This window comes from Lycorma delicatula, chromosome 3, assembly GCF_047948215.1.
Source record: "Lycorma delicatula isolate Av1 chromosome 3, ASM4794821v1, whole genome shotgun sequence".
Lineage (NCBI taxonomy): Eukaryota > Metazoa > Arthropoda > Insecta > Hemiptera > Fulgoridae > Lycorma > Lycorma delicatula.
This window is the reverse complement of record NC_134457.1, coordinates 25,806,217-25,823,694: the sequence shown is the minus strand read 5'-3', so window position 1 is coordinate 25,823,694 and position 17,478 is coordinate 25,806,217. Positions and strand designations below refer to the sequence as shown.

The 17,478-nt window shown below is 28.8% G+C and overlaps 1 protein-coding gene across 1 annotated transcript in view; it reads left to right on the top strand.

The window, feature by feature from the left end:
- The window catches only part of LOC142320824 (dynein intermediate chain 2, ciliary), a 59,552-nt gene that overhangs the window by 36,337 nt on the left and 5,737 nt on the right, over positions 1-17,478 (top strand). Inside the window, exons 8-12 of the mRNA XM_075358799.1 lie at positions 2,091-2,341; positions 5,146-5,323; positions 11,119-11,347; positions 13,131-13,364; positions 17,281-17,478. Of these exons, the coding sequence (XP_075214914.1) occupies positions 2,091-2,341; positions 5,146-5,323; positions 11,119-11,347; positions 13,131-13,364; positions 17,281-17,461 (1,073 nt within the window). The 3' untranslated portion in view covers positions 17,462-17,478. The remainder of the gene's footprint in view (positions 1-2,090; positions 2,342-5,145; positions 5,324-11,118; positions 11,348-13,130; positions 13,365-17,280) is intronic.

Sequence of the window (17,478 nt, the reverse complement as noted above, 5' to 3'; positions counted from 1 at the left end):
ACTTAAAGAATGGGTGTGATCAACAAGCAGTGTAGCCACAACATAGAAATAAAACTTCCCTGAGTTTGGATTAATTTGTATGTTACTGTATATACTTAGCTATCCATTTTCTATATATTTAGAATGAAATAAGCAAGGTTCTGTGCATGTTAGTCGTTTATACAATATAATAGCGATTAGGAATAATTTTGAGAGTAAAAGGAGAGGGGGAATTCCTCAGAAGAAACAAACTAGGAATAAATTGATAATCTAAGGTAGGATACATATAACAGTTAAAGTATTTTTGTTTTCGGGCTAAGGCTAATATTTTTTTTAAGTATACTAAAGTGCATAAAATTTAGTAAACTAAAAAAATATCTTTGCCTATTCACAAATATGAATATCTTTCACAGCTAACCTATTGCTGTCTGCAATTCTGTTTTAGTGTATCTACGAGGACTGTTCAGAAAGTAACCTCCATTTGGTTATAAATAAAACACAGTTGTAGGTAAATACATTTAATTATATACATCTTTCCTCTACTTTTCAACATAATTACAATTTAAATTTAGGCACTTATCGTACTTTGTTACTAACTTACAAATTCCAGCTGCAAAAAAGTCTCCTGCTTGTTCCTTACTTACAGAACCACTACCACTACCTCGAACAAAACAGTCCTGGAAATTTGCAGGAATTCATTGGAAAGCTTTGAGATGGAAAAAACATTGATTTTCACGCACTTTGGCATCAATCTTTTGAACCATTTCATAATTGACCACAGATTGACGGCCACTCCTTTCTTCGTCATGCACATTTATTCATCCACTTTTGAATGAAGGAACCCAATCACGTACAACTCCTTTGCTCATAATCTTTGGTCCATACACAGCACCATAATCTTTGGTCCCGATGAATATCTGCTGCTGAATATTGTTTTGCCTTGAGAAATCGTATAACAGCACGCACTTCACACTTTGTAGGGATTTCTATTGCAGCGCATATTTTAACAAGCCACAGAAAATCAAGAGTGGGATTGCACAACCTTGCTACTGCCATGGCTGGATGCCAACTGGCCTCCCGTGGACATCTGTACAAAAACGGTATTGCTACCCCCACTCATTCCTGTGTAGTGAGCAAATGGAGGTTACTTTACAAACTACACTCATAAATATTTTTGTATAAATATTTGAATTTATGAAGGCTGAGGATTCAGTTGACATACCTAGCTATTTTATTTTAAAATTAATCATCTTAAAACTAATAAACAACTAACTGCAAGGACTTTTAATCAAATAATGGAAAAAAAAATTATGCTTGAAGATAAGATTATCAATTTTCAACACTTAAGTAGGATATTATATTGCTCCAGTATTGTCAAATTAAAAAAAATAAAAAACACAAACACTGGTTGTGTTCTTACAATTAATTTTTTATTGAATAAAAATAACCTTATTTTTTTCTATCTACAGTTCCAAAACAGTTTTTAATATTTGCGAGGGAAGTTCAGAAAGTAAACCTATGTTTGCTCACTGCACAGGAATGAGTAGGGGGTAGCCCTATTGTTTTTGTAGAGATGTGCATGGGAAGGCCAGTTGGCATCCAGCTGTGGCAGTAGCAAGGTTGTGCGATTGCTCGTTGATTTTCTGTGGCTTGTTAAAATATGAGCTGCAATAGAAAACCCCAAAGTTTACTCTGTATATATTGACATATATCTGTTTTATTGTATGTAATATATTTTCTCATGAGCTATTATTACTTATATTTATTAAATTTAAATGCATACTTTTTTATTATACATAATATGTGCCAATTCTTTACTGCTACTAATATAATTTATTTTAAAATTGGTTAATTTTAATTACGAGTATAAAAGATTGATACCTGAATTTCATACATAATCAAACATAATTACAGTGATGTACAGTGATCAAAGATAAATAAGGATTATATTCTAATTTTAGCTAAATTCTGGAATTTCACTGACCTGTTGATCCTATTAAAATGGATTCCAGTTTTTATTATAAATTGTGTTACATTTTACTTAAAAACTTATCATTCTGTAAAAATACAATAGTAACTATGCTTAATATCTTTTCCTCATTTTGTTTCAGTTGATTTTCACAAGCAAGTGACAGAAGGTTATTTGTGTTTATTCACTATGAAAAATCCTTCATTTCCTGAATATATTAATTCTGTTGATTCAGGTGTTATGTGTTTAGATTTTCATCCAGTAAATTCTTATTTGGTAGTTATTGGTCTTTATGATGGAACTGTATCTGTTTATAATGTACAACTTTATACAAAAGACAGACAATTTCAAAGCAATTCAGTCACAAATAAACATGGTGGAATTGTTTGGCAGGTGATATGGTTGTACTGATTATTTATTTTTTAATTTTTTTTACTCTAGACAATTTAAATAATATATATTTTTTAAATTAATTAATTTGTAATACTGTATTATAAAAAATATTTCAAAAAGTAAGAAACGTGCAGATCAGCTCTCATATGGAACAGCAAAATCTTCTTTTACTATAAACACATATCACTGTTTTTTTTTTTTTTAATTTCCTACTTTTTTTGGCAAGAGCATACAGAAGGATCAAATGAAGATACTTAACTCACCAGCTTGATTGTAAAAGCTTAGCATTACTAAAGAAGTAGTGGGTAGGGGGTTTGTTTGCAATAATTTAGCTACAATCACATATTCATAGAAAAATGTTAGTTTATAAATGTAGTTAAAATTAACTTCTTTTTTCAATTTTTCTTTAGATTTCCTTCTAAAGCAGTGACTGGCCAAAAAATGCCAACATTAACATAATTTTACAATCCATCCAACCGAATTGAAATTTATATAAAACATAATTGATATTGGTATTTAATCCCAAGCATGAATACAGTATGAAATTAAAATAATTCTTATAATTATTTTTTTTTTTAATATGGCTTTGGTTGTCAAAAAATTTATTTTTTTACTTTACTTCTTCTAGTTTTTAGACTACACCATGAGGCACAGTATTAATATTATATTGTGTCTATAATTATGTGTCATATATTGATATGATAAATAAAAAATATCATATATGATTTATACATGCATCTTATATTGATCATGATAACTAAAAATTAGACTTTCAGTGTCTATATTTTATATTTTCTGATGCTGTGTTCTTTGTTTAATTTTTCTTAAATTTCTGTTAAGAGAATTACAGAAGTGATAAACTTCTGTAATTATTCAATAATCATTTTTATATTTGTAATTCATCTCTTAACTTTTTATTTAAATAAATATAAAATCAATATAGTAAATAATCATTTTATTGATACATTATACACAGTATTTAAATAGCTTGAGAGTAACCAATACAAGAAAATATTAAAAATTGAAAAATAAAATTAGTTATGGAGTTAGCGATTTTACTCTTTAGAAGAAAGTATTCAATATATTACCAAAATTTCACTATGCAGTTATCTAGGAAATTCTCTAGTAGTTTACATGAAGACAATCCCATTTTATAACATTCTACCTAGAAATTAATAGATGACAAAAACCCATGTAAACTTTTAATTGAATATTTGAAAAAAAAAATTATTTACAAATAGATTGTATTCACAGCATTTAACAATTTTAGGTAGATTTCATAAGAAAGTTACCAATTGTAATGGGTACCATGATTCAACTTCTGGAAAATGTTTATATATATTCGCGTTTCACATCCCCCAGTCCTCAAAACCACCATCAGTTCAAAGAGTATATATATATTTCACTTTCTTGTGGACATGATAACTGCCATAATTTTGCACTAATCACTTTGAAATAGTTCCCTAAAAATAACTCAACCCAAAATCTTGGTAGAGTTTGTTAACGGCCAAAATTGGACCATAGGGGTGAAGAAGGGGTGTCTTTTTTGAAAAAAAACAAAATATCGCTATAATTTTCTTATTAAGTAAAATACAGATTCGTTTAAAGTTCCTACTATTCTTTGGATAAAGGCCTAAAACGTATTTAAGTAGAGTTTTTTGATATCACCTACCATTTCTTTGGGGTTTCGAAGACAAAAAGTCATACATCTCTTAATAGGCACAGTATCGAATTTGTTTAAAGTGGTCGTTAGTGCTCTAAACATTACCTAAAATTTTTGTCTGAAACAATTTTTAATATGACTACCCTTATGGCAAGGGATGACCAAAATGTTGCTGGAATAGAAGATCAAATGCTAAATATGTGAAACTTTTTTCACATGCAAAAATTGTCATATTGAGTAAATTTGAAGTTTTTCTTAACTTTAAGGTGGAAATTTTTTTATCTCCTACTTAGCACCAGTGAAATCTACCTCCACCTTCCAGCATGCCAAAAGGGTTTTTTTTTTTAATGTAAATTTTATTAAAGTAATATTTCTAATAATATAATAAATAAATAGTAGAGAAAGATTTTAAAGCACACATATCCATATTATTAATTTAAAACTATTTATTTTAAAGAAATATGACATCATTTAATAAAAGATAAATGTACCATGTGCTACATATTTCCGCTGATAAGGTTATGTTAATTGGGATTTTGGGAATTTGTTGAACCAATTTGATCTTGGTTAGGCCTAAAAATTCTAACAATAACAAATAAAAGAGTATGTAAAATCAAGCTTATATCATTATTATTAATAAAAATATACTCATACAGTTTATTGATAATATCAGTGGTATTAAGTAATTATTTATTTACTCTCAAGTAAAATTACAGAATATTTCATTTTCTCTTTTATGATAGTGATGAAATAATAAATTGAATTCATGACCAAATTGGATAATCAGAAATTTCAGTAGCAGCCCTTGTTAAATGGTTGTCTGAACATCTAGTGTTGAATTCAAGTAGTACTATGATGCTACTTAAATCAGTTAATATTATACAGAGCAATATTTTTAATTTATAAAATATTGTAAACAGCATATTTATCACCTATATTACAAGTCTAACTAGATATCCAGGGGGACTTGACTATTTTGTTGCTTGCTCATTCATTACTATAAACAAATTTTTGTTTATGAAATTTAAAAGTAGTAGCCGTAGTTGTGAACATGTATTTAATATATTTAACTGAAATAAATACATTTAATACAATAGAAAATTGATATGTAATGAAATAAATATTTGTTGCTCTTTTATAGGTTTGTTGGGGTCCAGATTTACAAGATGGCGAGATGAATTTTTACTCAGTTTCATCTGATGGTAAGGTATTTAACTGGGTACTTATGCAAAATGAACTCGCCCAGACTTTGGTTATTACATTGTACTTAGAAATGGATCCAATCCCTGGCCCAGATGGCACCATGATACGAATGACTGGTGAGTTCATTAACTACTGTTGTTATTTTATTATTGTATACCCATTTGTTTAAATTCTTTTTTTATGATGAAAATACTTAGTCATTTCTTTCGATTTGAAACTTTTTGTTATATTTTTGTGGTATACCCTTTAACTTTCTTTGTTACGAGTATATAGATATAGAACACTCCATATAAGAGAAAGAATGCTAATAAAGTCAAATTTTGAATGTTTTTGCAGATGTTGACATTTCATGATCTGTCTGTAACCAAAAAGGACAATTTTTAGGTGAACATTTTAACAAAAAAATTACTTTGTTTTTATGTTGGCCTGACATTTGCTTGATATCTTAGGACTGGACAGACCAATTTCGATAAAAATTGGCATTATGCTTTTGTTACAATCCTCAAGAAAAAGACCTCATGGGTAGGAATTTTTCTCTCAATTTTTAATGCCTTTTAAGTAGCTAAGCTTCTTTCTGATGGTGTTTCTTTCTTTTTCCTGTTTAGCCTCTGGTAATTACCATTCAGATAATACATCAAAGGATGAATGAGGATGATATGTATGAGTGTAAATGCAGAGTAGTTTTGTACAGTCTTAATTTGACCATTCCTGAGATGTATGGTTAATTGAAACCCAACCACCAAAGAACACCAGTATCCACAATCTAGTATTCAAATCCGTATAAAAATAACTGACTTTACTAAGACTTGAACACTGGAATTCTCGACTTCCAAATCAGCTGATTTGGGAAGTCACATTCACCACTAGAACAACCCAGCGGGTTCAATTAAGATACTAAAAGTCGAGATCCTCACTATCATTTCGACATTTGTTTATAAACAAAATAAAATTTAAGAACCACTTCTTTTTTTTTTTACTATTTTGCTTGTTGGTCGTTAAATATTAATTTTACAGAAAAAATCATTCATCTAATCTAATCTATGATAGACAATGCAAAAAATTAAAACTTCATCTGTAAATAATATCTAAAGGCATAACCTTCGGTAAATTTAAAACAATTTGCTACATTTAGGAATAACATATTATAGTGTTAACATATTATAATATAGGGTAATATAGGTATAACATATTATAATGTTGGCAGATTGAAGTATTTTCAAATTTGTTTATCAAAAGCCTCCAAATAAAAACAAAATTCAAAGAATTGAAAACAACTATGCGAATATATTCTTATGGTGATTATGAATGTAATCAGTTTTGTAGCAAAATATATTGTCGGTTTTTAAATATTAGTAATTTTAAAATCATTATATTTCAAAAAATGTATTTAGGAACTTTCAGTAAGTACAAAAACCAATCATAATTTACTAAAATGTTATGAAACTAAATATTAAAGAATAGCAATGGTTAGGGAAAAATATTAATTTTAGATGATAATCAGTTTTAATTTTAATTTTTGACTTAGTTTTGTGAGCGTAATATTTATAAAATGTGTCAGTACGCTCCAAACACTGAAAATATAAATAAATGTTTGTAAAAAGTTAACAAAAACAGATTTTTATGTTACACTTTGTAAAATTATTTAGAAATATGTACTTTATTGATTGTTACCTTCTAATTTATTATTTTTTTAAGTTTTCAAAAAATGTAATTTTTAAGATAAAAAACAAATTTTTTGTTTGTTTTTGATGTAACAAATCATTCTCATGTTTATTTATGATTTTATAAAAATATTAGTAGAAGTTTTTTGCATAAAATTTTCCCTTCTACAACTTTTGTTTGAAACATTTTTTGGTAAATTCAATATTTAACTAGTAACAACCAAAAAACAGGACTACAACATGTTCATATCGATATAAAGTGGACCATTTTACAAAAACCATCCAGATATTTCAAATTTCAACAAATGTCGGAATAGTAGTGAAACTCTCGACTTTTAGTATGTTAATTGAGAACCCACCGGCTTGGTCTAGTGGTGAACGCGTCTTCCCAAATCACCTGATTTGGAAGTCGAGAGTTCAAGTCTTACTAAAGTCAGTAACTTTTATGCAGATTTGAATACTAGACCGTGGAAACCAGTGTTCTTTGGTGGTTGGGTTTCAATTAACCACACATCTCAGGAATGGTCAAACTGAGACTGTACAAGATTACACTTCATTTACACTCATACAAATCATCCCCTCCGAAATAATACCTGAACGGTACTACCCGGAGGCTAAACAGGAGAAAATAAGTAAGTAGGTTAATTGAGACATGCGTAGGGACTTTTTCCACCTGGTCTGGTCGAAAGGAAAATTTTTCTCTATATTCAGGTTTTGAATCTAATGCTCCTCTTGACTTCCAAATCAGCTAATTTGGGAAGATGCATTCACCTCTAGACCTACCCGGTGGGTTTCTGATGGTGTTTGGTCTTATTTAAACCCCCCTCCATAAAGGGGTAAGAACAAAACCTATCTTTTTTTATTTTTTCTAGAATCAAATTCTCATTCTTGTTCTAATTGGTTGGTTTCATTACATTAGTATGTAACTTTTTTAAGTATTTGGGCAATTTCATTCAGGGATGGGGAATAATAATAATAAGCCTAATTTTTATTTCTTTGAAATATTTCAATTTTGGAGGCAAAGAGTTACATTTTGCTGGTAAAATGTTAATTCTTTACCTAAAATGTGTATCTATGTAAGTATAACAAATTTTATTTTTATGTATATATTTTAGCAATGAAGCATACATCTTTCATTAAAAAAGTAATATGTTTGTTAAAATATACTTAGCATTACACAAATACCAGATCCAAGATTCAGTCATTAACATTATAATGGCATTTTCAATGTCATATTTTATTTTAACCTCATTCATCCAATGGAGTATTGATTGTTGCTTTACAGAGACTGAGGCAGATATTTAAAGCAACAAACTAATTTACCTCTTTCAAGTAGAGGAACATTTGTTTCAATCAGTACTATAACTTTAATGAAATAAATAAATTTAAAACAATAGAGAGAACTGATGTAAAATAAAATAAATATTTAAAAGTCACTTTAAAAAAAAAAACAAATTTATTAAATTTAGTTATTTAAAGCAAAGTTACTCTTAAATAAAAATTTAAATAGTTTGTTTTGGTTTTTTAGAATCAATCACTATAATGATTTAGGTAAAGTGACTTGAGAATCAAGGTACATAACAAAAGTAGCACAGTTATTCTCAAAAATAATCATCATACCTTTTCCTTTTCACTAAGTCACTTACGAGGTCTGTAAATAAAGTAATGAGACTGGTTCAGAAAAACATTTTATTTACAATCGAATTATACATGGACTATTAGTAGAGGTATAACTGCTGAACAGTTAATGATTCACAAATTATTTCATTTGCATGTAAAAGTGAAATGATCTGCCCATTGAATTTCTTTTATTCTGCAAACAGAATTGAAGTAAATTATTGTATTCGTGTGGGTTAATATCTCTTCATTCAGTATACAAAAATGGCTGGAACAGTTAAAAAAGTGGGTGTGAATTTATTGTGATTTTTACCAAAATCTTGGCAGAAATCACTTAAAATATTATCATGGAGTCCCACTCCCTTTTTAATACAATTTAGGTTTCCATTACTTAATTACCAAAATTGATTTCTTGAGTTGTAAATTTTTTTTTTGTCTTCAGTCATATGACTGATTTGATGCAAGCTCTCCAAGATTTCCTATCTAGCACTAGTCATTTCATTTCAGTATACCCCCCTTTCTTCTTTTTCCTGTTTAGCCTCCGGTAACTACCGTTTAGATAATATTTCAGAGGATGAATGAGGATGATGTGTATGAGTGTGAATTTAAGTGTAGTCTTGTACATTCTCAGTTCGACCATACCTGAGATGTGTGGTTAATTGAAACCCAACCACCAAAGAACACCGGTATCCACGATCTAGTATTCAAATCCGTGTAAAAATAGCTGGCTTTACTAGGACTTGAACGCTGGAACTCTCGACTTCCAAATCAGCTGATTTGGGAAGACGCGTTCACCACTAGACCAACCCGGTGGCTCAGTATATCCCCCTACATTCTACATCCCTAACAATTTGTTTTACATATTCCAAACGTTACCTGCCTACACAATTTTTTTCCTTCTACCTGTCCCTCCAATATTGAGATGTAAATAAAACGTTATAATAATAATAATAGGAAAAAATTTAAGCACATAAAATTTACAACAACTTTTGTATGGCAAGCTTTTTGTTTTTGAAAATTTAAATTTGTACATTATAAGAAACAAAATTTTATGTTCTTTATTTTCTGAGGATGCAGAGTAAAAAAAATCTCAAGACATCAATTAAACAAAATAAATTTCAATGTACTAGTATTTTTAAGAATTTTACCCTGTGGGTTTTCTTTTTCATAATAGACTAATTATTACTAAGATGCTGTTTGATTAAGAAATAATATCCACTTCTATCAAATCAGACCCAGCAATATTTTTATATAATACAGCATTACACTTAACTTGGAAGAATGGGTCTTTGGTTGTGCTAACAATGCTGTAATAAATTTCCAACCAAGTAATAAATAATTAATTATTTATTACTGTAATAAATGATAATAAGACAAATTTAATTCTAAAGAAGATGTATTCTTTCTATAACAAGAATTATCATGAAAACGGTTGGGCTGTGTCTGACAGGTCCATATACAATTTACTGAATTGTTATTCACAGAGTGATGTGACAAGTTGCCGGTTTGCAACATGAGTATCCTCTTGGGAAGTACATGAGCACTCAATTCAAAGCAATAATATTTAACAGAAAAATAATTGAAAATGAAAACTGCTGGGTCTCAAAGACCCAGCTCGATTATTCTAGGGTTAATCACAGGTACACCTACTCATCCTTGATGACTTCTCTAAAATGTATGACTGACCTAAATAGAATATCTCTTTAAAATCTTTTCAGTTCATAAATTTTTTATTTTATAGCAAATGAATTATGTAATTCTTAAGGTGAGAAGGGAATTTAATAGTGAATTTTTTGCTTAAATTTAATTCACTTTTATTTTTATGCAGGAAATTAGCAAGCCCCAACAGTTATATTATTTTGTATCTTTTTTAAAATTGAACAGATTCCAATGAAATTGTTTTAGTTGTGAAATACATTAAGAAATATTATTTTTATCAATTTTGGTACTTTGACAGTAGCAGATTTCAATGGTATAATTTTTCTTGCTATTATTTAATGCTGTCTTAGAGTGATTTTTTTTAGCAATTATTTTTCATTGTGGGAAGGCTGACTACTTTAAATGTGCTAAATTGCTTAGTCTTCTTGCTCTAGTATTTAAACAGGATTTAAACTATTTTGATATCTGGTCAATCATAATGAACTTAAGAATATTTTCCTTGTTTTTTAATTGAATAAATCCCTGTCCTGTACTTAGTTTACATGCTCTAATAGAATGTTTGTTTTAAAATTTTCTGATTTTACGATTTAAAATATTATTGATTACTAATGTACCCATCGACATTCAGTACACTGAATGTGTATACCATTGACATTCAGTCAATGGTGTGCAATACACATCTAAGATAATGCACCAAGTGGTCTTTAAGTTTGGTGATTTACAGGAACTATTAAAGCATATTTTATGTAATAAATGAAATGCCAATGAGTAGCTGTTGATTTAATTTATATTTTGCAATTTTTATTTTCCATGGTTCTAACCCATGAGATATTACAGTAGTTATAAAATTATGAAGTTTTAGTAAAGAGATGCAGATTATGTAATTTAATAATTTTATGATGCTGAAAATGATTAAAAAGATTTTATTTAAAATTCTCATTTGTGTAATTGATTTCATCTTATTTTTTACATAGGTTGCGGTACAGCTATTGCATTTCATCCAAAGGAACCTTTAATATTTTTGGTTGGGACAGAAGAGGGTCATATATATAAATGCAGTACAGCATATGCTTCGATATACTTGTATACTTATCATGCACATCACATGCCTGTGCATCGGATTGATTTTAATAAATTTGCACCAGAGATATTTATTTCATGCAGTTCTGACTGGAGAGTGAAAATATGGGAAGATAATCGTAGGTAAATCTGTATTAATGATATAACTAATTCTAAATATTAGTATTACTAGGTGAAGTTCTATACGATGACCATATTTTTCTGTACTAGAAAGCAATTCTGATTCTCATTTTAAGGTAAAAGTTTAAAGCTTCTGCTGTGTGGATTTCATCAGAGTGAATTCCTTTTGATTGGATTTTTTTTTTGATAGAGGAAAAGTAAAATATAGCAGATCCAGAGCATCAAGGGAATTATTCTTGTTCTGTTTTTAAGTATTATCACCAAATAGGTTTTCATTATTACTTGTTCTGTGTTTCATCATCAGACTGACCTGCAGTCAATGTGTGTGCATTTTATAAATTAACCTATTTACTATTACTGTTTAAATAAGATTTTTTTTTATTGAAATCACTAAGGTTTATAAATATTTACCCCTGCACCTTGTTTGGTCAGATGCTCTTTCTATCCCGGAGTCAAGGGAAATAGGAATATCAATAATGGGAAGTGTCCATTATTACTGTAAATAATTTTTTTCTGTATTTTTATTAATACTTTTTACTAGTGATTTAATAAGAATGTCTATTTTTTATATATCAATACATACATTCTTGATTCCCCCAGAATTATTAAAAAAAAAGTATTTTAATTCTCTTAATTGGTTATATTATTCCATTTATTGCTATTAAAGGTCTACATGTAATGTTGACCAATGTTTATTATCTAAATAGTTATTCTAATTTTAACACAGAATTAACTTTTACAAAAAAAACTCTTTTAATTAAAATAAATATTGCACAAATATAGCTTGTAATATATCAATTTCTAACCAATCCATTGGTCACTAGGTAAAATCTATAAGGAATGTAATGTTAATTCTTTATTTATTGATTCTTAAATTATTTTCACTGCTGTAATATATTTGTTGGATAAAACATAATTTTGAATAATAGTTATCTGTTTCAAGCACAGGTACAAATACACAGATGTTCATATACTGCAATTTTTAAAATTGCTTTCACTAGACAAAAGAAGCCTATCAAATGCATAAGTAACATTGGTAAACATAATAGAAATTTATTGTATATCTACAATGATATATAGTCTAAATAATAATTATGTAAGAAAAATAAATGTTAACCCACAATTCATTGTCTAGATATGGGACATCACATTCCAGCCTGGGAGTTAAGATCTAAAAGTAAGTTGGCATGTTAACCTGGTTAATCATACTGTAGTGAATGAATCTCCTGAACATTCATAATGATTCAATTTACAGAATTCTCAATGGACAGCTCTTAAGTATTCAAATCCAGTATGAACATAACTTCAGACATTACTAGTTCTTTAGTAGCTTGATTAAAATGATCCAAACTATTGAGCAAATTAGGATGTCCATATTAAAAACTTTAATCCAAAATCTTAACACAGCAACCATAAAATGTATTATTGTTATTATTCCAATGTTACACATGATCATATATGTTATTTTTCCTGAAGAAATCATCAAACAACAACTTGTTTTGAAAACTGAATGTGTAAGAATTATAAAAACTTTAATAGCATGATCAAGTGTTACTATGAAGCTTACAACTACAACTGGTCTTACAACCACAACCATCACTGACCACCTCTAATCAGGTGGTCAATGATATCATCATTGCAGGTCACCTATAAAAATAATGAGCTGTAACAGTTGACTGTCTTATTTTGTCTAAAACAGTCTCAAAAAGTGTAGTACAGAGACTTTTGAATCATTTGTATTTTATTACTGAACAAAATAATTAAATTAAATTTATTTTTGTTGCAGTGATCCATTATTTATGTTTGATTTGGGGTGTTCTGTTGGTGATGTTAAATGGGCACCATATTCGAGTACAGTTTTTGCAGCAGTGACAGTGGATGGTAAATGTCATGTATTTGATTTAAATGTTAATAAATACAAAGCAATTTGTATACAAAATGTTGTATCTCGCAAAAGAAATAAATTAACAAGGCTGGCTTTCAATTATAAATTACCCATAATAATGTTAGGAGATGATAAGTAAGTATATATTTAAAAAAATATTTATGATTTAATTGTACTTATAAAAATTAATGGTTGCAGAATTGTGATTATGTTTTTGCTTATAACTGGAAATTTTATATGCTGAATTTCACAGATTTATATTATGCTGTAAACCCATAAATACTCTTAATTGAAAAATGCAGCATATAACATTTCCAGGTATAAAAAAGCATCCTTAAATCCATTTAAATTGGATTTACAAAGATAATTTTTGTTAGTTTTACTGCAAAATTTGGTACTGGATTTGTAATCTGTTGCTGTTATATCATAACTTTACAGTGCAGTTCCTGATTGTCAACTTCTTCCTTGTATTAAAATTTGTTTTACCAATTGAAATTTAATAAAGGAGTTTAATAATTTTACATACAAGATAATGACAAAATGTGTTAATACTTGTACATCGGCTTTGATAAATAGTGTATTTACAGTAAATCTGAGAACTTATTTTCACTTTACTTCACTGAATTAGCATTTTTTTGTTGAGCTTTATGCCATATATCTCATAAGATTGAAGTGGTATTTCTTGAATATTGCAATCCAATAACATACTTCAAATATAAATTTATTTTTTATGTATAATTTTAATTATAAACATTTATTTTAGAACATGTCCCAATCGTAATGCAAGCTTTAGTTTTTCCTGGATTTAACCTTAATAATTACAAGCAATAAAGTCAGTTTTTAGCTGTTGAAGGAGCTTGTAGTCAGCTGATTTTAATATTTTTCTACTCATTTGAGGTAATTATAAATGCATTGTTTCATGACAGAAAAGTCGTACTATTGCAATGACTATTCTGTATGCTACATACTGTTTATCATGGTCTTTCTTATGGCTGTATGTTACTGAAGCACTTTAAGTGCAGTCATAAGTCTTAAGTGAGAGTAATTATACAGCTACCCTCTGTAGTGAAAGCTATCACTTGAAGGGGTGAGTATTAGTTTCATTTCAGTGGGCTTGGTATGTCAATCCCACTTTTTCACAAAAGCATCTTTGTCATTCTTTTGACATATCTTTTAGCACAATATAACAGGAAGACTTCTTTCTAATTTTTCCTAACAAGCCAAGCATGGTATCTAATTATTCTTGAGAATGACTATGGTGTATTTGGAAGTAACTTGTGATTCTTATGAGATCACTAACAATAATTATGGTCATAACATATCTACAAACAAAATTATTTTTTAATTAGTGAATTTAATTACTTGTGCTGAAATAAATGATTATTTTCAATGAAAATCATTAGTGATAACTTTTTGCACTGGGATAGATTGTTATTATTAACGCTTATTAACGGTTCTTCACAACATTTTTTCGTAGTTTTAGTTTATATTCAAAAATATTTAATTTTTTCATTGTTGATTAATAATAAAGTTTCTATATTTTTTTGGCTAAATTAAATTTTATGAGAAGTAAATCTTTACTTTTGCCTGTACGTATTTTTTTTTTTTGCAGATAATAACATGCATAGTCATTCACTCGTTAAAAAAAAATATATATATATATATATATACACAGGGTGATTCAGGAGGATAGAGCAATACTTTGACAACTCAATCTAGAGGCTAAAAATAAGAAAAAAGTTCATATAAACATAGGTCCGAAAACGCTTCGTTAGCGAGTTATACAGGGTGAAAGAAAGATTTCGCCCAAGTTTCAGTTCCTCCGGGTAAATTAAGGCTTTCTGAAATTCTGGGAAGGTCAATTAAGGGGCAAATTCAATTGTTTCTTGTGGTTTTTGAGCTGGAAAATCGAAAAAATAGGTCCCAGAACTGTATCTCTCTTAGTTTCTAAGATATCCCATGTAAAACGCCAAAAATAGGTATCCTATTTTTGGCATTTTACAGGAAGAATTATTCTCAAGAATCATAGGAAGAATTATTCTCAAGAATAATTAGATACCATGCTTGGCTTGTTAGGAAAGATTAGAAAGTCTTCCTATTATATTGTGCTAAAAGATATGTCAAAAGAATGACAAAGATGCTTTTGTGAAAAAGTGGGATTGGCATACCAAGCCCACTGAAATGGAACTAATACTCACCCCTTCATTTAACGTACAATAATGTTAAATTGGCAATAAATCATACATTTTTTAAACATTGTATGTCAAATGTAAAAAAATGTGTTTTTTGACCCTGTTTTTGGTGTTTTACATGGGATATCTTAGAAACTAAGAGAGATACAGTTCTGGGACCTATTTTTTTCGATTTCCCAGCTCAAAAACCATAAGAAACAATTGAATTTGCCCCTTAACTGACCTTCCCAGAATTTCAGAAAGCCTTAATTTACCTGAAGGAACTGAAACTTGGGCGAAATCTTTCTTTCACTCTGTATAACTCGCTAACGAAGCGTTTTCGGACCTATGTTTATATGAACTTTTTTCTTATTTTTAACCTCTAGAATGAGTTGTCAAATTATTTCCCTATCCTCCTGAATCACTCTGTATACATACATACACACACACATTCTATGCTATTTTATTGAACTTAAAGAGTCCTGGATAAGATGGTGAACTTAACCTCTTAGAAGTAGAAGGTTACATAATATCGGGAACATCTTAGTCTGTGGTATAAGAGATTATAAAAGTATGTTAATTAAGGATCAGATATTTGTAACTAAAGTTGCTTTTAATAAACTAATTGTCACTGGTTAAATACAACAGTACATGTTTTCACTTAAATGTTGTCATAATATGCTTTTATGACAAGTTAAGTGTCAATGGTTGAAGGTAACTTGACACAAGTCACAAGATGCTCCCAAACTTGACTCAGTCATATTAAAACAATCACAAGAACCCCATGCCAGACTTAAGGAAAGTGAAGTGGTTTCCCAATGACTTCTTTTTTAGCTAAATATGAAAAGGACATATCAGCTGTCAAGTTTATCATAATTAAGGTGATACTCAACTCAAATACCATTATAAGTGATATCTTCACTCTGTTCTTCTTAGGGAGTGGCAAATATAGTGAAATAATTGCTCCTGGATAAAACAATTTTTTGATATCTGTTGTACTTCAACTGCTTTACGTACATGATAGACAAAAGAAAAACTGGAACAGATAAATGTAAAACAACATATTAATGTACCCCATTCATGGAAAACAGTCCATTTCATTGTGTGCTACCAAGAAATGGCAAATAACTTAAATGATTAAATAAAATTAATAAAAAAAATGCTCTGTTGTAGGTTTAGTGAACCTACTTAAATTAAATTTTGAATATATCTTTAAGCAATTTGTCAACTGTAAGAATCTATTATGTCATTTGCTGTTGACAGCGCACTTGATGTATATAATGTGATACATTTTTTGTTATTTCACTTTTAACATGTATAACAGGCTGTTTACTTTGAAGATATATTTTTGCATATCAGGGTTTTTAGTTTTTTAATTAATTTTTAACTGTCCAGCTTTTTTTTTTTAAACAAATATTGTAGTAGTAGAGATTATTAATAAAATCTGTTGGAATCCCATTCTTTACTAAACTAACACCATTACTGTTCTCTGGTGGGAAACAGTTTTTTTTTAAAGCAGACCTTGTTTCTGTCTCATAGTTAGTGATATATGTTTAAATGGCTTGAATCCAAAACACAAAATAATGGCATCAAAGATTAAAATTCATAGTAAACAGCCTCATAATTAATTTGTTTTTTTTTTAAACTCTGTAATAGCAAAAGTAAACCATACATCAATCAACTGCTCCATGGTAACTAATCACATAGAGTTGAGTAAATTGTACTGCTTGATAAAAAAAGTACAATTGTAGCACCTTTTAACCCAGTTATAATTGTGGTAAATTTACATTAAAATCATCCATTTCTCTATCTATATGTATATATATATATATATTTTGTACTGTAAAAAATAGATTTTTAATTTACAGTTTATTTTACAGAGGATCAATAACAACTGTTAAATTATCTCCTAATCTTCGTATTAAACCTAAACCACCAAAAAAGCAACAAACTATAGATCCACTTCAATTAGAAATAATGAAACTTGAAAAATTGCTAGCCCTTGTTCGTGAACCACAAAAATTAACTCCACCAGTTGATGCTGAGAGTACAGAGTCATAATGTAAATATTATAAATG